The sequence below is a fragment of the Panthera leo genome, chromosome D3, assembly GCF_018350215.1.
Source record: "Panthera leo isolate Ple1 chromosome D3, P.leo_Ple1_pat1.1, whole genome shotgun sequence".
Lineage (NCBI taxonomy): Eukaryota > Metazoa > Chordata > Mammalia > Carnivora > Felidae > Panthera > Panthera leo.
The window spans coordinates 10,041,551-10,064,282 of record NC_056690.1 but is presented as its reverse complement, the minus strand read 5'-3'; the positions used below and the strand labels follow the sequence as shown (position 1 = coordinate 10,064,282).

The window sequence follows — 22,732 nt, the reverse complement described above, 5'->3', positions numbered from 1 at the left end:
GGAAGAGAAGTCAGCCTTTGCAGAGTCGTCTGATCTAAGATGCAGGTGAAAAGAGGGTCAAGGATTGTTTATTTATCTCTAAGGAACCAAAGACGCAGAGTGAGGGCCTAGCCAGTTTGAGGGTTCTGCCCAGCCACCGCTAAATTCTGGATTCTAGGGATCTGCCTGTCACTCCGCAGGGGAGCCAAGCAATCACTCTAGAAATGGATGGGCTGCCCAAAGAGCCACCCTGTCTGATTCGCTTCCGTACCCGCGTAGGAGGACTCCGTGCCTTATCTAACCCAAGTGTGAACAGCTCCAGCACCGAAAGGCAGCGATGCGGTTTTGAACCAGCTGCTTTTTCTATATCCAGATCCATCTGATACCTACTACACACGTCACCTTCGCTTAACTGGGTGCCTGGGAACGCCAAGCCCGTAATAGCTGCTGGCTTCAGAGCAGACAAACCGAAAAATATGGCACCAAGTAAATCATTCTTGTTGCCAAAGAGGAAGATATGTAGCTCAATGAGAGAGGAGTCTGTATGTATTTGGTGATGTGTCCTGGGCAGAGGATGTTTTTGCGTTTTGGTCTTTTCTGGGAGTGGACTTTCCACAACCACCAAGATACCAACTGAAAAACCAAGAGACATCAGCCAGAGAAATTTAGCTTTCGTGCTAGGAAGACAAAGAAATTCAGTTATAAAACTGTGGATAAGAAAGCAGCTGCAGGCATCCCCAAAGTCAATGATTAACTGAAAGCGGGCGGGGGGGGGGGGCGGACATGGCAGAAGGAAGTTGACCAGAAGTATTAACAGACGGTGCAACTTTTTTTGCCTGGCAATGGCTTACATGGTCTTTTATTATTATTCCAAATTCAGCTTTCTCTTCAGTATTCTGTAGATCCAAATACCTCTTTGACAGACTTGATACAATTTTTATTATCCCCAAATAAGCACTTTTAATATTAATGGTACTCAGTGCTGTTGCTGGCCAATCAATTCTGTGACTGTTGGCTGCTCAAGAGACTCAACAGGAACAAAAAATTAAATCATAACTCTGAAAACATTTCAGCTGACTTTGAATTATCAGCAGACTACTGCGGCCCTCCTCCTAGTTTTCCAAACTCTGACACAGACTTTGGCAGACAAATCCTACAATGTGAGAGCTAATGCTTCAGTTTTTAAACTAAAGCCCAGGAATCAAAAGGAATTCAGAGTCTGGGTTTTCTCCTGTGCAATGGTGGGAGGGTGGGAGGGACCTGAGAGAGCAGGTTGTCAGAACCACCTGTGGAGAGAATATGTCCATTATCCTCTCCATCTGGGACTAAAAAGCATATTCGGGGGGCGCCTGGGTGGCGCAGTCGGTTAAGCGTCCGACTTCAGCCAGGTCACGATCTCGCGGTCCGTGAGTTCGAGCCCCGCGTCAGGCTCTGGGCTGATGGCTCGGAGCCTGGAGCCTGTTTCCGATTCTGTGTCTCCCTCTCTCTCTGCCCCTCCCCGGTTCATGCTCTGTCTCTCTCTGTCCCAAAAATAAATAAAAAAAAAAAACGTTGAAAAAAAAAAAAAAAAAAAAAATTAAAAAAAAAAATAAAAAGCATATTCGGGAAGCAGGTGCAGACGTGGGGGCGGGGTGAGGAGAGGGGCAGAGTGATTTAGCCCAGTGTCTGTCTATTCTAGGAGTTTCCGGCAGCTCTTCTTGAAAGGGACGAAAACTAATTCCTCTGAAGTGACACAAGAACCCTTTCTTCATGCCCCCTGGTCCCCTGAGAAGAGGTAGCCTCCTATGAAGCGGACTAAAGGCAGGACAGAGGGCTCAATTTTCCATTCTATACGTAGGGCAGGTAACAGTCACCTGAAGCAGAAACTGGGAAGACGTTTTACCCTGTCCATTAATTCAAGAACATCTCGTGTTACTGCACATAGCTGCTGGAGGAAGCCTCTGTTTCACAGTGACCAGATCTAGCCTCAAAGGTTTTCAGAAGTGCTGAAACTACTTAGCACAATGATGAAAACCTTACAAAATCACACTGCCCTTCAAAACTGATAGGAAAATTACATTAGAGCACTAAGATCCAAATCACCCATCTGTCTTAGGTTTAACTTGCAGATGACTGCTATATTCCATGAAAATTTTATGCAAACCATTTAAAGTGTAACTACAAAAGAACTTTGACTAGAACACAAAAACACAGAACTTTTCCAACTTAAAAACCCACATGGATGGGCTCACTTCGGGATAACGCACAGAGCTGTTACTCAGTGAGATCTGTCTGCCTCTCTGTAGGTGTGGGATGTTATAATTTTTAAAAACCGGAAAGGTCACAAAAAGTGTAGGGAGAGAACTACTTGGCATAGACAGCTGGGGAGGGGGGTGTACACGGGGACAACCACTCTGGGGGCAGTTTGGCAGAAGTTATTAGAATTTACAACATGCATACCCTATGACCTAACATTTCTTTTTCTTGACATCTACCCTAGAGAAACATCTGCCACACGCACACATACACAAGCAAGAATAAGATTATTCACTTCAGCACTGCTTGTTAAGAGCAAAAACTGAAACACTTAAATGCTCAACACATAATGGTGAAATAAATTATGGTATATCCTTACCATGGAAAATCATGCAATTACTAAAAAGAAAGAGGCCAATATGTACTAACAGTAGATATTCAACCATTCACTTCGGTGGGGCCCAAAATGCACCACAAAATCCATGTATGAAAATACTTTTACATACGGTATTTTTCAGAAATTAGTACTATAGACTTCATTAGGCACCTACAGGTACATAAATACACGCATATACGTCAATGTTGGTATGTTGTGTCTATAGTAATGCCTCCCATACACGTATGTATGTAAATGCCAAGAAGACAGCATGGAAGAATACACATTGCACTGGTCACAGGGATTTCAAATGGGCGGCCAAGGGATGGTGACAAAGACAACTTTAACCATAACGATAATGTGTTTGGATATTTATATAAATATATGCTTGAATAATTCAAAATAATTTACAAAATTTTTTAACGTTTATTTAGTTTGAGAGAGAGAGAGACAGACAGACAGACAGAGTGCGAGTGGAGGAGGGACAGAGAGAGGAAGACACAGAATCCGAAGCAGGCTCTAGGCTCTGAGCTGTCAGCACAGAGACCAACGCCGGGCTCGAACTCACAAACCATGAGACCATGACCTGAGCTACAAAGTTGGACACTTAACCAAATGAGTCACCCAGGCACCCCTTCAAATAATTTTTAGATGTCTACAAGTCATGATAAGTATGATTTACATGACCAGTGAAATCACTACTTGTTAGTACTCCAATCCTTTGAAGGTACTAGATGGGGCTTTTCACATTCCCTTCTGGACTTCTGCTCCTGGATACAATAAAGTAACAGGGATTGGATTTACCCTTCCACCTCAGACAACTAAAAAACAGGAAAAATGAAAAGACATATATAATAGAATTAGTAACAAGGACATTAAAACAGTTATTACAAATATACTCCATATGTCCAAAAGGTGTAAGTTAAAAAGAGAGACAGAGACGGCATTAAAAACGAAAACAGGGGCACCTAGGTGGCTCAGTCAGTTAAGCGTCCGACTTTGGCTTAGGTCATGATCTCACAGCTCATCAGTTCAAGCCCCACGTCGGGCTCCGTGCTGACAACTCAGAGCCTGAACCTGCTTCAGATCCTGTGTCTCCCTCTCTCTCTCTGCCCCTTCCTTGCTCGCACTGTCTCTCTCTCTTTCTCAAAATAAATAAACATTAAATCAAAAACAATCTTTAAACGAAAACAAAAACAAATGGGTGGTGGGCACTAAGGAGAGTACTTGTTAGGACGAGAGCACTGGGTGTTATACGTAAGTGATGAATCACTAAATCCTACTCCTGAAATCATTATTAAACTATATGTTAACTAACTTGGATTCAAATGAAATTTAAAAATTAAAGTAATAATGATAATAAGAGATTTTTTACATATAAAAAAACCCAAAACGATAAAACTTACAGAGATGAAAAAGATAATACCTGCTGTAGAGAACACAGCGAATAGTCCTAACAGCAGATGATACACCACAGAAGGAAAAAAATCAACCTGAGGACATACAGCAAAACAAACCGTCCAAAATGAAACCGGCGGGGGCGGGGGGGGGGACAGGTTTCTTGAAACACCATCTGCCAGAAGTCATTCACTGTGTTTTGCAGGGGGTAGACAGCCGCGCAAAATGAGCAAAGTCTCCATGGGCCACAGGATAACGTCAAGCAACCTAATAATATACGTGTAACTGGTGTCCCATGTTTGAAGAAATAATAAACATTTCCAATTTGAAGAAAACTATAAAGCCCATAGATCCAAGAAGCTCCATGAACCCCAAGCAGAAGGAACATCAAGAAAACTACACCAAAGCCTGCTGTAATCACATTTCTTCTACTCTCTTTCCTCCAGAGGGTCAGAGTAAGCCTAATTCGTTTATTCAATTGTTAACATGGTCAACCTGACACGTCTGATACTTCACAGTTCATCAGAAGAGCGTGGAGTGTACCTTTCCTCTCTCCACTTCTTTCGTCGTCATGACAATCACTCGCGAGTTTTCTTGAAACACCATCCGCCAGAAGTCATTCACCGTGTTTTGCAGGCAGCCTTGTGTGGCAATGTAACTCTTTTTGGGCTTTGAATTGTTGCATTTGGTTTCAAACTCGGGCTAGAAATTTAGGAAGAAATTCCTTTAATCACTGGAAAGTTGCTTTCAGGTCACAAGAAATACAAAACACAAAAGATGGCTAGCAATGCCTGGTCAGAAAACATGGCAGGAAGCAAAGATTACCATGATAATATTTGCATTGATGTAATCTGAAACAGGCTCATTGGGATCACCATCATGGAGGACAACTCTGGTATGATCGACTGGAAGAAAAAGAGACCACAGTCAAAAAGTACTCATTCCTCTTCAGGACATGTCATTTCAAAATAGTTAATCCTCAACCTCGTCCAAGTTTTATTCACTTAGTGATAAAACCACATAAAAAAATTAAATCCTAAATGAGCACAACAATGATCCAAACACCACATGATGCCTCATAATGCGGTCTTTAAGAAGAACAAAGTAGCAACAGCCAACTCCTCGGTCTTGATTATGTGCTGTGGATATACAGGATATTACCACTGGGAGAAGCTAAAGGGTACGTGGGAGCCCTCCGTATATTTTTATAACTTCTTGTGTCTAAAAATATTTCAAAACAAAAAGTTTTTTTTAAAACCAAAGGAAGAGTAAGTATAGATAAATGACATGATGTCTGAGATTTGCTTAACATAATATGGGGGGAGAGGAGGAGCGGAGCAGAGTATAAATAAAACAGGACTAGGCATGAGTTGACAACGCTGGGAGCTGGGCAGCGGGTATGTGTGGTTCTTTATACTGTTCTGTCTACTTCTGAATATGTTTGAAACTTTCCATAATAAAATTGGTGGCTTTTTTTTTTTTAATGAAGCACATTGAACTACAACATCTAGCAGATAAGATTTTGATAGTGTCAGCTGACCAAATTCTGTACAAAAGTACATTACTGCGGGGCACCTGCGGGCTCGGTCGGTTAATCATCTGACTTCGGCTCAGGTCATGATCTCACGGTTCGTGGGTTCGAGCCCCGCTTCGGGCTCTGTGCTGACAGCTCAGAGCCCGGAGCCTGCTTCGGATTCTGTGTCTCCCTCTCTCTCTGCCCCTCCCCTGCTTGCACTCTGTCTCTCTCTCAAAAATAAAATAAAGGGGCGCCTGGGTGGCTCGGTCGGTTAAGCATCCAACTTCGGCTCAGGTCATGATCTCACGGTCAGTGAGTTCGAGCCCCGTGTCAGGCTCTGTGCTGACGGCTTAGAGCCTGGAGCCCGTTTCAGATTCTGTGTCTCCCTCTCTCTCTGCCCCTCCCCTGTTCATGCTGTGTCTCTCTCTGTCTCAAAAATAAATAAACGTTAAAAAAAATTAAAAAAAAAATAAAATTAAAAAAAAATAAAAATAAAAAAGTACCTTAGTGGTATAGAAATCTGAGCACTCTACCTAAGCAACTTATCTTATAATGGGAATTAGTGATATAGTTATATGTCTTGCACTGCCCATCTCTAAAGAAACAAGACGTTAATCAAGAGGAAGCATCTGACTGGGACTTTTAAGAGGAAAAGGCAACGACACTCTCTTCACATAACTGCAGATGATTGTTCCTGTTGCCTTTTCCTACATCCCTGCATCTCACTAATGAGTTCCATTAGGCCTCCTGAGCAGAAAGGAAAACTTAGACATAAACAGGATGAGGCTGCCCCAAGGTCATCAGGACCATGCTGTGGCTCAGACTGATTCTCTGCAAATTCCTATTGCCTTTTCTCACTATTATGAATGGCTGCATTTTCTCCCATTCTCATCTACACACATTTCAAATAACCGTTTGGATGTGATGGACATATGTACCATGTATGTATCCATATGTACGCAGAGAGAACAAGACTGTCTCTCCCTGTCTCTCTCTCTCTCTCTCTCTCTCTCTCTCACACACACACACACACACACACACACACGACAGATTTACGATACCTGACATAATGGCTTGGACCCAATGAGACATGAGAGCAAAATGCTCACCAAATTGGCTCATGCATCCCAATAAACTTTGTGCAGTTTCTGAACACCGAAATATATACACATGGATATACAAACATGCCCTATTTTTAAGTTTGGTAAATACATTATGCATGCACTGCCATCAATCTGTATGTCAGATTTAAATTTTTCTTTCTTTCTTTTTTTAGACACAGGATATAAATCAAGAGAAGTTCTAAATGTTCCTTCCCTTCACCCCAGCGGGCCGCCTTGCACAGCCCGCTCTGGCGATCCCTCCAAGAGCGTGGCGCCCAGAGCAGAGACTGTGACGGCTCCTGTGCCAGTTCTCCCGTTGGGATCTTGCTAAAATGGTCGAGAAAACCGGGAGAATAAGAACACCTGCTTTGTGCACATGTGGTGTAATTAAGTGACACAGGTGCAGGGTCCGGTACAGAACAGCCCTCAGGACACGCGCGCTACAACAGCTGTTTACTGCCATCTCTAGGGTCCTCGCCACAGGCCTCCATCCTTCCTCTCGTTCCCTGTGGCTCAACTTTGGCTCTACCAGGCAGTATCTGGGTAATTAAGTGCTTTACGAATCCCTTAGGGTCCTCTTCGGAGCAAAGTAGAATGTACCTGTATCTCCTGTAACTCGAGCTCAGAGGATCAGGGAGCAGAGCAGTTCGGGTCCTTGGGCGGAGGCTGCCTGTTCCCCAGAAGAGGGAACGGAGGCCCAGACAGAGGCGTGTCTTCCCAAGACGCACGGGCCGAGCAGCGCAGTGCAAGGACACAAGTCTGGGACCTCTGAGGGTCATGGTGTGGCCTGCCCCTGGGAGATGGCAAGCCCTGAGATACTCACTTTTATTTTTTTAATTAAAAATTTAAAAAAAAATTTTTTTAACGTTTATTCATTTTTGAGAGATGGAGACAGACCGTGAGTGGTGGAGGGGCAGAGAGAGAGGAAGACACAGGATCCGAAGCAGGCTCCAGGCTCTGAGCTGTCAGCACAGAGCCCGATGTGGGGCTTGAACCCATGAACCCTGAGATCATGACCTGAGCTGAAGTCGGATGCTTAACTAACTGAGCCACCCAAGCGCTCCAATTTAATTTTTTTTACTGTTTATTTATTTTTGAGAGAGAGACAGACCACAAGCGGCAGAGGGGCAGAGAGAGAGGGAGACACAGAATCCCAAGCAGGCTCCGGGGTCTGAATTGTCAGCACCGAGCCCAATGCGGGGCTTAAACTCACAATCCATGAGATCATGACCTGAGCCGAAGTCGGACAACTTAACCGACTGAGCCACCCAGGCTCCCCTGAGATTCTCATTCTGAGGCAGACAAAATTAATTAACAAAAGGAAATGACACATTCAAGACCGCCTGGTGGCCATTTTACCCAGCACGAGCATCACAGGAACTCAGTGGATGACATCATCCTTTCCCACCGCATTTGATGATTTTGGAAACTGCTCACAATCGAAAAAGCCTAAGGCCTCGGCTCTGCTAAGAAGACACGGAGCCCCTGGGAAAAGTTACAGGGACGCCGAGGAATCAAACTCTCCAAGAGTGACTATTACTGGACAGAATATTAAATACTTACAGGGTAGGATGTTTTTATATCTATTTTTGTTCTTATTTTCTTGTCTCTGACCCTCTTTTCTGCTGTAGAGAAGTTTGCACTCCTGTTGCTGTAGTGTCTGGAGAGGAAAAAAAGTAAATATTATTGCGTGTCGAAAGCTTTAAAAAAAAAAAAATCCTGGCTCAGCATTTCTGCTTTAGGAACGTTATCCTTGGAAATGTTCAGAGTTGAATACAACGGCTACAGAAATGCTCATCTTAACGCCGTGTCAACAACGTCAAGAACAATTTCCAAGAAGAAAGGACGGCCTGGACAGCACTACCATTAATTCACACAAACGGGTGTTCTGCGACCATTAAAAAAAAAAACGTTCTTGGGGCGCCTGGGTGGCTCAGTCGGTTAAGAGTCCGACTTCAGCTCAGGTCATGATCTCACGGTTCATGGGTTGGAGCCCCATGTCGGCCTCTGTGGTTCGAGCCCCGTGTTGGCCTCTGTGCTGACAGCTCAGAGCCTGGAGCCTGCTTCAGATTCTGTGTCTCCCTCTCTCTCTGCCCCTCCCCTGCTCGTGCTCGGTCTCTTTCAGTCTCTCAAAAATAAATAAATGTTAAAAAATATTTTTTTTTAAATGTTCTTGGAGAATTTTTAATGCCTTGAAAAGATGATCAGAGTAAACATTAAGTGAAAAGAAGGTCAAACTTCCAAAACAGTGTATTACATAAGCCATATGTCTGCATTAGCCTATGTATATGAGAAATGGCAAAAGAATATATACCAAAAAAGTAATGGGAGTGTTTTTTTTTTCAGGGTACTAGAATTATGAAGCCTTTTCTTCATTTTTTTAAACTTTTTTTTTTTTTTGCCTAAAGTTTTTAGTGGATAAATATTTATTAGGACAGAAACCTTTTAAATTTTTAACTTTTTAAAAAATGTTTATTTATTTTTGAGAGAGAGAGAGACTGAGCACGAGTGGTGGAGGAGCAGAGTGAGAGGGAGACACAGAATCCAAAGCAAGCTCTAGGCTCTGAGCTGTTAGCATAGAGCCCAATGCGGGGTTCGAACTCACAAGCTGTGAGATCATAACTTAAGCCAAAGTCAGATGCTCAACCGACTGAGCCACTCAGGCATGCCAGGAAAGAAACCTTTTATTATTTTTTTTTTTAATTTTTTTTTTTTAACGTTTTATTTATTTTTGAGACAGAGAGAGACAGAGCATGAACGGGGGAGGGGCAGAGAGAGAGGGAGACACAGAATCGGAAGCAGGCTCCAGGCTCTGAGCCATCAGCCCAGAGCCCGACGCGGGGCTCGAACTCATGGACCATGAGATCGTGACCTGAGCTGAAGTCGGACGCTTAACCGACTGAGCCACCCAGGCGCCCCATTATTTTTTTAATGTTTATTTATTTTTGAGAGACAGAGAGAGAGGACATGAGTCGGGGAGAGGCAGAGAGAGGGGGAGACAAAATGTGAAGCAGGCTCCAGGCTCTGAGCTGTCAGTACAGAGCCCGACACAGGGCTTGAACTCATGAGCTGTGAGATCATGACCCAAGCCTAGGTCAGACACTTAACCGACTGAGTCACCCGGCCACCCCTAAGAAACCTTTTAAAATAACAATTATCAGGAACGAAAGTTGGGGCACCTGGCTGGCTCAATCACAAGAACGTGTGACTCTTGATCTTGGGTTGTGGGTTCGAGCTTCACACTGGATGTAGAGATTACTAAAAAACATAAATAAACTTAAACAAAAAAGACTGAGAGCCAATGAGCATTGGTGTAGAGCATATAAATAATGGCTGTGATCATGCTCTTGACTTCATGATCTGCTGCCTACTTTTACCATCGTTTAATTCAGAGCAAGCCACATACTACCTCTCAAATTTGGATACAGTAGAAGCGGTACTGGGTACCACTGGATCATGGGCACGCAAGCTTTGCTCCTCCTATCCCACAAACCCTATGCCCTAGGCAGGCAGCGTGAGTCTGCTTGCGTCTACACAAACACCCACTCCCTACGTTTTCCCCAGCCAGGGAGTAAGGAAGGGAATGTCAGGCTCTTAGAGCAAGTGGTCAGGAGGGACTCCCCTTCAGGGAAAGGAGGTGGGGAATGCGATCTGAGAGAGCCACAGAGGGGCTAGCCCCAGCAGAAGAGCGGTCGTGGGGAAGCGAGAAGGACCAGCTGCAGAAACAGACATGAAGGTGCAGAAGCATGTTCAAGAGGTTAAGGTTTTAGTTTCAAAATTACAAAAAGTACCTCTTTGAAGGACCATTAGTTTCTAAAAAGTCTAATTTGTAAGCGGAATTCACAAATGGGCAAATCAAGGGGCACCTGGTGGGCTGAGCATCTGACTTCGGCTCAGGTCACGATCTCGCGGTTCGTGAGTTCGAGCCCCACGTTGGGCTCTGTGCTGACAGCTCAGAGCCTGGAGCCTGCTTCGGATTCCGTGTCTCCCTCTGTCTCTTTGCCCCTCTCCCCCTCGTGCTCTCTCTCTCTCTCTCTCTCTCTCTCTCACAAAAATAAATAAACATTTAAAAAAATGGCAAATCAAGAAAGTGGAAGGGACACTGAATAAAGAGAAGAAAATACATGTGTGCTATACACGTATATATAAATTCCAAAATGGTTAGCCCATCAAGGTTTCTATAAGGAGCAACAGTCAATATTGCATAGCAGTGGCCCGCTAGATTTCCATTTCATTTATCTGAATTTCACAGACAGGTATGAAAGTCGAGATTTTAAATTGCTGTTTGGCTCTCAGTTTGAAAATGCAATAATTGGCCTTGACACACAGCTCATAACAAAAGTCGGTACCCAGCTGAAACCCAGGCAGGACTAAACTACAATGTACACAGACCTCGGACGATGAGACAGTCATTCCAATTCTTAAAAGGAGCTCGGATTAAGTAATTAAGGCCATTTGCCTTCTGCGAGCCGGCATTTCCTCTGAACTGTGAGCCAGTCTTACTGAGCAACACTGCTGTGTTAGGAGAAGAAGGTTCAATCTTGATTTTCAGACATTAAGGTGAGGTTCAAAAAGAAGCCCAAACTCTACAAGCTGACTCAAGCACTTAAAAGCCAAACAAGTGGAGAGAAACAACACCAACAAAAGCTACAAGGTGGGGGTGGCTAGGAAATAATAAGCTGCTTGATTCAAAACAAACCCGACAGTGACGTGTTCAAGTGCTCACTTACGAAACATACCTCGCGTGATGCTGCTTTGCTGGCGGAGGCACAGGCCTGAGCTGTCTCTATAAAAGGCAAATTTCACCCAGCCCCTCCCTTGCTCAGGCTCCAGTGTCTACCCCGGCCTGCAACTAAGTTCCAGCTTTTCAGAACTCAGGCTCCTCCTCTTCTCTGCCTCTAACCTCAGCCAGTCTGTCTATGCCTCAGCTTCCTCGAGTGTAAGGTGGGGAAAATCCTAACTACCTACCCCACAGGGTCAGTGTAAGAGTTAAGGGAGATTACTACAAAAGGTGCAAAAACACAGCACATTGGTTGGACCATCTATTCAGGTCAGCCAGGGGCTCCCCCAACCCTGTATCAAGTTACCAATCGCCTCTTTCATGCGGATTTGGGGTCTGAACAGCACGCGGGCTGAGACAGGTCTCTGGGCCCCAGGGTCTTCCAGAACGGACAAGCCCCAGAGCGCCTGCGTCCCAGGCACAGTCGGTGCTAACTGGCAGCGGCTGGCAGTTGTCACAAATTAGTAATGACCAACTGTGTGTCTCTCCCCCCAGCTCCTTCCTTAGTGCCCATTAGCCCATTCTCATCTGCGCCTGGGGCCCAAGTTGTCTGAACACATTTCGTTTTCCACAGTGGAAGGCTGCCCTCCATCCAGAGTGAGGCTGAAAATAAAAAGAAGGGCGACTTTCCCTGCTCTGCCTGCAGAGGCTCCCCAACTGCACCCGAGACAATCAGCTGCCACCTGCTGTGGGGTGCTTCCTCCCCAGCGCCAGGCTGATGGCCGGAAGAAGCAGAAGACTATCCAGCGAGCCGGCCCCTGCACGTCACAACCCTTCCATGGTTTATCTTCCACAACCTCCTCCCCAGCAGTCCCGGCGGCACACCAAAAAAGCTGCAAACGACCTGTCAGGCTAAATGTCACAGTGTCTCCAGCCCCATTCTCCACTGGGCAGTGGCAGGGATGCTAATGACAATGACAGGCAGAAGAAGGGACAATGTAAAGCAGGGATGCAGGCTGCAAGATCCCGTTTTCCCAAGTAACACCACAAAGAATTTGGATCAAATGCCGAACCCTCAAAATGTGCCAGAGGTTAGTTACCATCGCCTGATTGCATGAGTCAAAACAGATCTAGAGCCAAAGGGATTGTGTCAGATTTTAAGTCTTAAAAAGCATCAAGAGAAGCCAATTCTCTGATCCACACTACATATTTACAAGTGTCCAGGGCTGGTGCACCTGGCTGGCTCAGACAGTGGAACATGCAACTCTTGATCTCAGGGTTGTGAGTTCGAGCTCCACATGGAGTGTAGAGAGGACTTAAAAATAAAATCTTAAAAAAAAAAAAAAAACAAAAACGAAGAAGAAGTGCCCAGGAGCATGACCAACTGTGGATGGGACAAGTGCTCATGTGCAGAACCATCCCCTGACGTTTATGACCAGGGAACACTCCTGCTTCCCACCCCCGGGGCCCCTCCCAGCCTAAATGCCAGGGGCAGCGTCCCCAGTCACTATAATGACCGAATGGGACCCCCACAAGGCTTCAAAAGCCCTGATTGAAAGCCACTGGACCTGGCTCTTGACCAGAATGTCAGGAATCCAAACAGAGGAGCAGGTTCAAGGAGAGACAGACAGGCAGGAAACACACTGGCAGAACCACGCATCCCCAGGTACCACGACAATGACAAGGGCCCAGTGACCATTCTGCCTGCACTGTTCCGGGCAACGGGGACAAATCACAAAAGTAACACCAGCAACCATCAAGGCCAGACCAAACCACAATTACCTTGCCTTTAAACACAGAACTACAAGGGCGTATATGCTGCGTGGGGTAAGGGAGGGGTGGGGCTGGAGAAACGAGACTGCCAAAACGTTTGCAAGTGTCAAGGGTGCAGGTAGGGGAAGAGAAGGTCCATCGTTCCATCTTCTCTACTCTGGGGTATTCAAAAGCTTCGATAACAGAAGAAGGTTTCTCATGAACAAAATAAAAGCTAGAAGTGTAGAAGCTCCTACTGGCTCTGCCCCCACCCCACTCTTGGCTGCAGCCTCCCGAAGGACAGAGAGGGAGCGGAGCAAGACTGCCAGGCAGGTGGGCTCCTGGCCCTGACGCCGTGAATGATTATTAGGACAGCGGTAACCACCTGGGCAGGATCCGAAACCAGGCCCGCTACCCGGTCTGAATGACCCTCTGTGTTCCTCTGGCATCCGTCCTGTGTGCAGAGGACGCTGCAATTTCTCATCCCGTCCCCCCCGCTGCAAGCTCTGCAGGGTCGCCAGGCGCCACGGGCGGGTGAAAGCCCCCCGCATCCTGATACCACGCCGCACAGCCTGTCGCCGTTTCTCTGCTGTGGGATTTGGGCAGCCTGTCCTGAACGAGTCCTCAGCACCACCCAGGCACGAAGGGGCAGCTGCAGACTCTCGGCGCCAGAGAAGGTCCCAACTGATGGATAAGCACTTACGAAGGTGACGGACAAAATCAACCCAAGACCTGCTTCCCCTCCCGGTGCCTGATGTAAGCCCAGACGCCCCCGTCCTCCCAGAAGGTGGAGAGTAAGGAGGAAAATGAATTAAAAGGCATGGTGCCTCGGGGGAGAACAGGTTCTGACACACGAAACTGCAGCAGCAGTACAAGACAAATCTATAATTAAGTGTGGAATTAATTATGTGGTGTGCCGTCTAGGGAGTGAGATCCATGAAAACTAACCGAAGCAGGTTTCTGGGAGGAGCCAAGGCCTGAAGCAGGTGAAGGATTTAGACAGGTCCAAGGAGGAAAGGAAGCCATCCCAGCAAGTTCGGGAAGGCAAGCAATGTGGCTAAGAGGCGAGAGTTCTTCAGGGGGAAGGAGACTGGTCGATGAGTCTGGAAGCTGTGTGCCAAGAAGTGGAGGCGAATGGGGTTAGATGCGGAGAGTCGGAAAAATGACGCCGGGCCTTGAAGACCAGGCAGAAGAATCTTCAACAGCTGAGTGACAAGGTTCTGACACACGAAGTTCACACCACAGCCAACCATCTGCCCCCTGGGGACAAGTTTCTCACTTCTTTTTGGGCTTTAGTTCCTTGGTCAAAATGAAAATGCTGTGTCTCACGTAGGAAACAGGGAGCCACTGATGGTTTCTGAGCAGAAGAGAGACAGGAGAAATGCTGAGTGCAGGTTCACCTGAAGGGTAAACGGAGGGTGAGAGGCAGAGGGAAAAAGAACAGTTCGTGTCTCTTGGGGCGACGAGAGCCTGTACCTCTGCTGTCAGACGAAACTCCTGTGTCCACGAATGCCTCCCTGGGCGGCCCCGAGCAGGTGCCCCGACTTCTCAGCATGCCCACGGGCTGCTCCACCTACCCCACAGGCCTGGGGATGCAATGAGATGACTTCCCTAGCCCCAAACGCGGCGCCAAGTAGACAACAGACACGTTTCCCTCCGCCCTCTAAGCAGAAAGACATTAGGAAAGAAGAAACAACAGCACTTGGTGAACGGCAGGGTATGGCAGAAACGGGACAAAGAGGAATTGAGAGAGGCCCTGAGGATTCCAGCCCACGGCGCCCAAGGATAAAGAGCATGAGTGCCAGACACAGGGCAGTAAAGGGGGCGGGAGGGGGTATTTGGTTTAAAGGGGAAAATAATAGGCTCCTGTCTTGAATGCTCAAATTTGAAGAGACAGAACTGTGAAGAAATACGGAAGGCATCATTGAAAAGGCAAAACCAGAGCTCAGAAGCAAGATAAACTTAGGGGGGAACCTGGATAAGATAAGAATGGACGTGCTCCCCAACGAAGAGCGAACCTCAAGCAAGACGAGCGGAGGGCCCCGACCACGCTGTGGGGAACCACCGGAGTCAGCCAGTCAGAAGAGGAAAAGGCAGCGGCCAGCAAGAGGCACAGGAAGAGGAAGAAGGAATAAACCAGGCGTGTGCTGCTGCAGGTCAGAGAAACCAAGGAAAGAACACTGTGGGAATGAGGAGCTGGACGGTGGTCTCAAAAGCAGCACACGGCAGAAAGAGGCTAGAGCAAAGACTACTCGTGGCACAGTAAGAAAGCCACTGGGGCCTTCCGCCTGTTGGCTCAGTGATGGTGGAAGCAGTCACGGTCGGAGGTTAAAGCAGGCAGGAGCTCAGAAGAAATGGCCACAGCACAGGCCCACCTGGTGAAGAAGACAGGAGACGACGGCAGACGCAGGGAGAAGCAAGGGCGGTTGAGGGCCAGAGGGAAAGGTGACACAGAGACGCGAACGTGCCCGAGAGCACCTTCGGCTCTTACTCTCTGTAAAGACGTCAAGCGGCTCTGGCAAACTGAAATGACTCTCAAAAGGAAAACCTGACACTGGAGGGGCAGAGAACAGAACAGAGAGAGACGCTGGAAGAGAAGCAGTCCAAAGGAAACAAAGGAACTTCTCCAGGACGGAACGTTTCGCTTGCCGAATGAAACCTCCAACCGCTGCAAGGCTCTGCCCACGGGAAGGCAGCAGCTCTTCTATTCAAGCAACTGGGAGCTTTGGGACCTACGTGGAAAATCCCGGCTGCGGCGCGGGCCTGCGGCCTGGAGCACTTGCAGCCCAAGGCTGGAGCCCTACTCGGGGGCTGTGGTGAAGCGTGGTGGGGCTTGGCCACCAAGGGGAAGAGTTCTGCTAGAGATCGCCAGCAAGAATTCTTATTCTAGACACAGCTTTGGGGTGCAGTTAAAGTCTTGTCTCCATAAAACCTAACCGTCTCGAAGCAGAATTTACAGCTCCCCTGAGCAGGATGTAATCACTTGAAAGAAATCGAACCGGCCTGTGGGTTTGAAGGCAGGCATTAGCTCCTCCTGGAGACACGTCAGATGGCACAGTGGCCGAGGGTCCAGGACATCTGTGTAGCTGTCAAGGAAGTGACTGCGCTGCCCGTGCGAATGGAAAACAGCTTCAGACCACGACACAGAGAGGCTTGCGTAATAGGAGGAGGATGGGCTTTAAAAACAAAAATCAAATTGCTAAGGCAAACAGGCTTTAAAGTGCTGGGAAAAAATAACCCCAGTGAATATGATGTTGCGTGGGGTTTGTATGGGTATGTGTTGTGGGGTGTGTGTGTGTAAGTCAGAAACAGGAGATTCAAAGCTAAAATTTTTCTGGAATTCATCACTGCCACCCTGAATTAGACCCTATTGTGCAAGTGTGTATAGATGGGTCTCGAAGACCGAAATGTGCATTCACAACCCTCAAGCAGGGCCTCCACCTGAAAACTGCAGGGTAGTAAAGAGATGAACATCTCCAAGCAAAGCCAGGAACATTCCTCCATACTTTTTAAGCATCAGAAAGCCATTCCCTACTGAATATATGCAAAGCATCTAAACCTAATACCACTTTCTCTCCCTCTCCTTCTCCCCCTCTTTCTCACTCTTCCCCCTCCCGCCCTCATCTCTCTCCCTTTCTCCCTCGCTCCCTCCCCCCTTCCCTCTCTCTGTCTCCCTCTCTCCCTCTCTCTCCTGAAAACAACTTGTATTCAACACTCAGCCCAAATACATCCTTTCTGTCTATGGTGTGCCAGGCTCCCCTGGAGTCTCTACCAGGACTACAGGAAACCAGGCAGGACTACCTGTCTTTGTGGGGCCCACGGACTGCTTTGGGTTCTTCTCTTAGATAATATGCACACAGCACACCTCAAATAGCAGGATCAAAGTGTATCTCTTTATTTGATCACCTTTAGTTGCATCTGAGCAAAACCTCTCTTTATTCTGACAGACCTAGTAACGCCATCTGCTTCTGCGAATTCACGGAACAAGAGACAAACGTGAAAACAACGGCCACACGGAGGGCCCATGAACTCCAAGGAGAGCAGGTAGTATGAAGGAAAGGGCTGCTGCTAGTGCACCTGTAACAAGAACCCATCCAGGCACGGGCACGGGGATCCAGGAAGGTTTCCCTGAGAAAATGATCCTGAGGCTGGGAACTGAGGAGTGTTAGTAAGGTGAGACGAAAAAGGAACGTTCTAGTACAATCCCACCCATAACACCATACGAATAAACGCACCGCCGTCAGACGTCCACCAGTTCAAGTTTTAACAAGTCCACAATGAAAGTTGATCACCTGCCCTCAAACCCATTCCTCCCAGCCTCCCCGTCTAGGTAAACCACGACTCGATCCTGCCAACTGCTCGAGCCAAAAACCTTCACCACATCCTTGCCTCAGCTCTGCCTCAACCACACGATGCGTTGACTCTACTTTCAAAATATCTCGAGAACCCAACCACCTCCACGGCTGCTACCCTGAACCAAGCCACTGCCATTTACCTGCTCTGGCTCCTGTGATGTGCCTCTCTGCGGGTCTCCCTGCCTCTACGTCCCCCTTGCAGAAAGCCTCCCATGCGGCAGCCGGCAAGATCACATCCCTCCTGTGCTCAGAACCCTCCTCAGACTCTGTCACCAAGTAAAAGCCAATGCTGCTACACGGACCCGTGGGCCCACGGACCCCGTGTCATCTCGCTCCTCTGTGTCACTCCACCCACATTCCCCTTCTGCCTGCTCCTCTCCGACAGTACTGTTTGCTGATGGTGCAACGTGCACGCACACTCCGCGTTCCCGCTTCAGGGCCTCTGCGCCGTTGTCCTCTCTGCCTGGAATGCTCTTCCTGAGGTTATCTGTATGGCCCGCTCCCTTATGTCCTTCAACTCTCTGCTCGAGTACCGCTGCATCAGAGAGACCTGAGTAAAATGGTAACGACCCCATCAGCACGCCCTTCCTTTCTGGCCCTACTTTATTTTCTCTATAGCACGTATCACCCTCTCCCGCAACAAACATTCACTCGTTTCTTTGTTTTACTGTGTCTCCCCGTTGGCCATAAAGCTCCATAAGGATAATGACTTTTATGTGTTTCCTGCTGCATCCCCAGACCCTAGAACAGAACCCGGCCTGGAGTCTGTGCTTAATAACTACTTGGCGAATGAAGAAAATGAATACATCATGCCACCACCAGCGTCTCCTGTTTGGGGGAAATATTCTCAGGACGTCTGCCCGACTCCCGACAACACTCATCTCTAACAACTGCTTTCCCCTTCAGACACAGCTGTTCCAAGTGATCGTGTCCTTGGTACTCTCCTCAGACCAAGATGGATGGCATCTGAGCCCATGAGAATCCTAGACTTTGTACGAAGCTGCTGGTTTCAGTGTCTGCAAGGGGCCAGAAGGAAGGTTTGTGAGTCAGGAAGCAGAGGAATCTGCTTAAGGAAAAGAAGGACGAAGCAGGTGTGTGGAGAGCAGGCAGACTGGACACAGAGCGGCAGCAAGACGGAGGAGGGAGAAAGGAGAGAGCGGAGGCCAAAGGACTGCCAACAGCAAGATTGCCATCCACCACTTGGGTCCCGCAGTCAGATGCAGCGTCGAGGTGCAGCCCAGTGTCCCCTGGGCAGCCCGGGCCTAGAGGACTCCAAAGAGAAGAACAGGCTGAGAGAGCGTGCAAATACTCTATCAATGCGGCCGTGCGATACGTACCTCGCCGAGATGTTCAGGGCTGAGCTCAGGTTTCGGGTAACGCACAGCGCAGGCACAAAATCATAAGACCATAACCTGCCTTTTCATTTACGTAGCGAGTGTCTCACTTCAGAACCTTACTTCATCCCAGCAAAGCTAGAACCATCCTCCTCCTCACATTCAAAAGCAGAGACACGCAAGAGACGTAAGATGTTTACACAGATCAAGAATGGGAAGCCTCTAGGAAAAAGTCAGACTTGGGGGTCACAGTGTCTTCATCCTACAACACATCCTAGAAGAAGACCAACAACCCGAATTCATTTCAGAGGCCAAGGAGAGAAGAATCGAGCAGCTTCCCAAGAGACTTTGTATTTAAGACGCGTCAAACGCAGAAGTAACTCGTAAGTGTCTTCTGGGGGAACGTACCCGAAAGGACACACGGAACTTTACGGGCCACAACAAGACACAGCTGTCATTCAGAGCTCTGGTTCACCGTAGAGACCATCAGAGTCCTTGGTAAGAAGGAACTGATCCCAAATTATCACCTCCCGGGAAACAACTGAAGTACAAGTGCGAAGAGAATAATGCCTTGCTGTCGGGATCCAACTTCAGTTTCAGAGGGTTTAGATTGTAACGAGTCTCTGCTTCCACATATCTGGTTGGTTTCTATAATGGTTTGGTTCTGTTCTGAGCTGTGTTCCCCAGGCCCCAACCTTAAAGGGCAATTTGGGGGGGGGGGGGGGGGGGGGCGGTGGCCCTGGGTAGCTCAGTTGGTTAAACATCTGACTCTTGGTTGCGGCGCAGGTCATGATCTCACGGGTGGTGAGATCAAGCCCTGTGTCGGGCTCTGTGCTGAGAGTTCGAAGCCTGCTTGGGACTCTCTCGCTCCCTCTCTCTGCTTCTCCCCTGCTCATGCTCTCTCTCAAAATAAATGAACTTAAAAAACAACAAAGGGTGTTTTTTAAAATTAACTGGATTTGAGAAGCAGATACCTAAGAGACCCAGAAAGCAGGTCACCAGCTGTTTAGGTCTGGTTTCAGCTGTCATCAGATGAAACGTTAGTCCTGTGCTCTGATTTAGCGAATGACAATTTATGCGATCAGCCTGACCTCTATGGAGAACAGACATGATATTGTTTTTTTTCCATTTTTCCCAAAAGCCGGTTCACTGGCTTTGTTGTTAATAATGTATAAAAGATTACCTGAATCTGAGATGTCACAGCGAAACTATCAGGTCAGCATTTAGAAGCAACCTTCTTTTTCCAAGGCCAGGAAAGTCACGCTAGGAGCTATTCTAAGGTCACATCTTGACCCCACCGACAGGATCATGAGCAACACCCCTGATGCCACAAGCTTCCCAGGAAGGTCTGACTTTGTTTCCCTAAGCACTGCCTAAGTGACATTAGTGTTCAAGAACCCACCGGGCAACAGACACCCACCTCACTGCTGTCACTTTTTTTAAAGTTCATAGCCACTGTGAAGGAAAAGTGGTGTGGACGAACGATCGCCTCCGCTACCATTTAAAAATTTTTTTTTCAACGTTTTTTATTTATTTTTGGGACAGAGAGAGACAGAGCATGAACGGGGGAGGGGCAGAGAGAGAGGGAGACACAGAATCGGAAACAGGCTCCAGGCTTCGAGCCATCAGCCCAGAGCCTGACGCGGGGCTCGAACTCACGGACCGCGAGATCGTGACCTGGCTGAAGTCGGACGCTTAACCGACTGCGCCACCCAGGCACCCCTCTACCATTTTAAGAGAATGTGTAACGGGGTGCCTGGGTGGCTCAGTCGGTTGAACGTCTGACTCTTGATTTTGGCTCAGGTCATGATCCCAGGGTCGCGAGACGAGCCCCATGTCGGGCTCTGCGCTGAGTGTGGAGCCTGCATGAGATTCTCTCTCTCCCCCTTTACCCCTCTCCCCAGCTTGCTCTCTGAATGAATGAATGAATGAATAAATAAATAAAATGTAAAATGAACAAGGATATAGATTAAAAAAACAGCTCACTACCCGGGGTGCCTGGTGGCTCAGTCAGTTAAGCGTCCGACTTTTGGTTTCAGCTCAAGTCATGAGCTCATGGTTTGTGGGTTAGCGCCCCACACTGGACTTGGTGCTGAGCATAGAGCCTGCTTAAGATTCTCTCTCTCTCTCTCTCTCTCTCTCCCTCCCTCTGCTCCCTCCTCTGCTTGCACACGCGCTCATTCTCTTTCAAATTAAAAAATTAAAAAAGAAACAAAACCTTAAACCCTTCTTAAAGGATCTAAGATTTAAAAAAAAAAAAAAAGAATTCCATAGAACTACTCTACAATCCAGCAATTGCACCATGAGGTATTTACCCAAAGGACACAAAAATACAGATTCAAAGGGGTACATGCACCCTAATGTTTATAGCAGCATTATCAACAATAGCTAAACTATGGAGACAGCCCCAAATGTCCATCGACTGATGAATGGATAAAGAAGATGTGGGGTGTGTGTGTGTGTGTGTGTAGATATATGTGTACACACACACACACACACACACACACACACACACACTGGAATATTACTCAGCCATCGAAAAGAAAGAAATCTTGCCATCTGCAACAACGTGGATGGAACTAGAGTGTATTATGCTAAGTGAAATAAGTCAGTCAGAGAAAGATAGATATCATATGGTTTCACTCATATGCGGAATTTAGGAAACAAAACAGATGAACGTATGGGGGAGGGGAGAGGGAAAAAAACCACAAGAGACTTAACGATAGAGAACAAACAGGGTTGATGGAAGGAGGTGGGCAGGAGATGGGCTAGATGGGTGATGGGTACCAAGGAGGGCACTTGTGATGAGTAGTGGGTGTGTTGTATTTAAGTGAAGGATCACTGAATTCTACTGCTGAAACCAATATTGCGCTGTATATTAACTAAAATATAAGTTTTTAAAAATTCCATAGATACCAAAGTATTTACAAATAAAATAACACGGTATCAGGGATAACTGGCAACGTTGATAATGATGCACGGGGGTTCTTTATACACATCTATTTTATATAGTACATTCAAAAAAATATTTTTAAGTTTTATTTATTTAAGTAATCTCTACACCCAATGTGGGTTTCGAACTCACAACCCCGAGATGAAGCGTCACATGCTCTTCGGACTGAGCCAGCCGAGTGCCCCTCAACATTTTTTCTTAATCAAGTAGGAAAAAACACTTCTCAGTTCAAACAAACTGCATGTGTGTGCACATGTGCACGCATGATGATCAGGAAAACGTGAGCAGTGACTGATATCCACAATATTAAGGCATTACTGTTAATAATTTTAAGTGTGAGAATGGTACTCTAGTTACGATCTTTTGAAATGAAATAGTTACAGATGAAAAAACACCTGGGATTTGCTTCTAGATAAGCCAAGGCAGGGGGAGGCAGTGGGGAGGAGTTAAAAAAAAGACTGGCCACAGGGCACCCGGGCAGCTCAGTTGGTTAAGTGTCTGACTCCTGATCTCAGCTCAGGTCTTGGTCTCGGGGTCGTGAATTCAAGCCCCATTGTTGGGCTCCACACCGGGCATGGAGTCTACTTTAAAAAAAAAAAAAAAGACTGGCCACATATCAACAACTGTCAATGCTGGGTGACAGACATATTGCTGTGATTATACTCTGCCCTCTGCTCTTGGATAGATCTGAAATTTTGCATAATAAAAACTTTGGAAAAATAGGTTTGCCATTCCAATTTCTGAACTCATCCCGCCTATCTCATGAGGCTTTATAAAGACTACATGAAATGAATGAAAACAAGTGAATGTAATTAAACGACCAGAAATGCTGCTCTTTATTTTCGCCGCTGGTGGGACACAGGGAAGAAAGCAGTGGGCTTGAGATTTAAAAATTCTGACTGATTGGGGCACCTGGGTGGCTCAGTCAGTTAAGTGTCCGACTTGAGCTCAAGTTACGATCTCACAGTTCGTGAGTTCAAGCCCCGTGTCAGGCTCTGTGCCGATAGCTTG

The 22,732-nt window shown here is 47.1% G+C and overlaps 1 protein-coding gene across 2 annotated transcripts in view; it reads right to left on the bottom strand.

Moving 5' to 3' along the window:
• Window positions 1-22,732, bottom strand: part of PTPN11 (protein tyrosine phosphatase non-receptor type 11) — an 80,842-nt gene that overhangs the window by 23,042 nt on the left and 35,068 nt on the right. For both annotated transcript variants that reach the window (XM_042911741.1, XM_042911742.1), the window contains exons 7-9: window positions 8,171-8,267; window positions 4,814-4,893; window positions 4,532-4,690 (exon numbers count right to left, since the gene is read on the bottom strand). In XM_042911741.1, coding sequence (XP_042767675.1) covers window positions 4,532-4,690; window positions 4,814-4,893; window positions 8,171-8,267 — 336 coding nt within the window. The remainder of the gene's footprint in view (window positions 1-4,531; window positions 4,691-4,813; window positions 4,894-8,170; window positions 8,268-22,732) is intronic.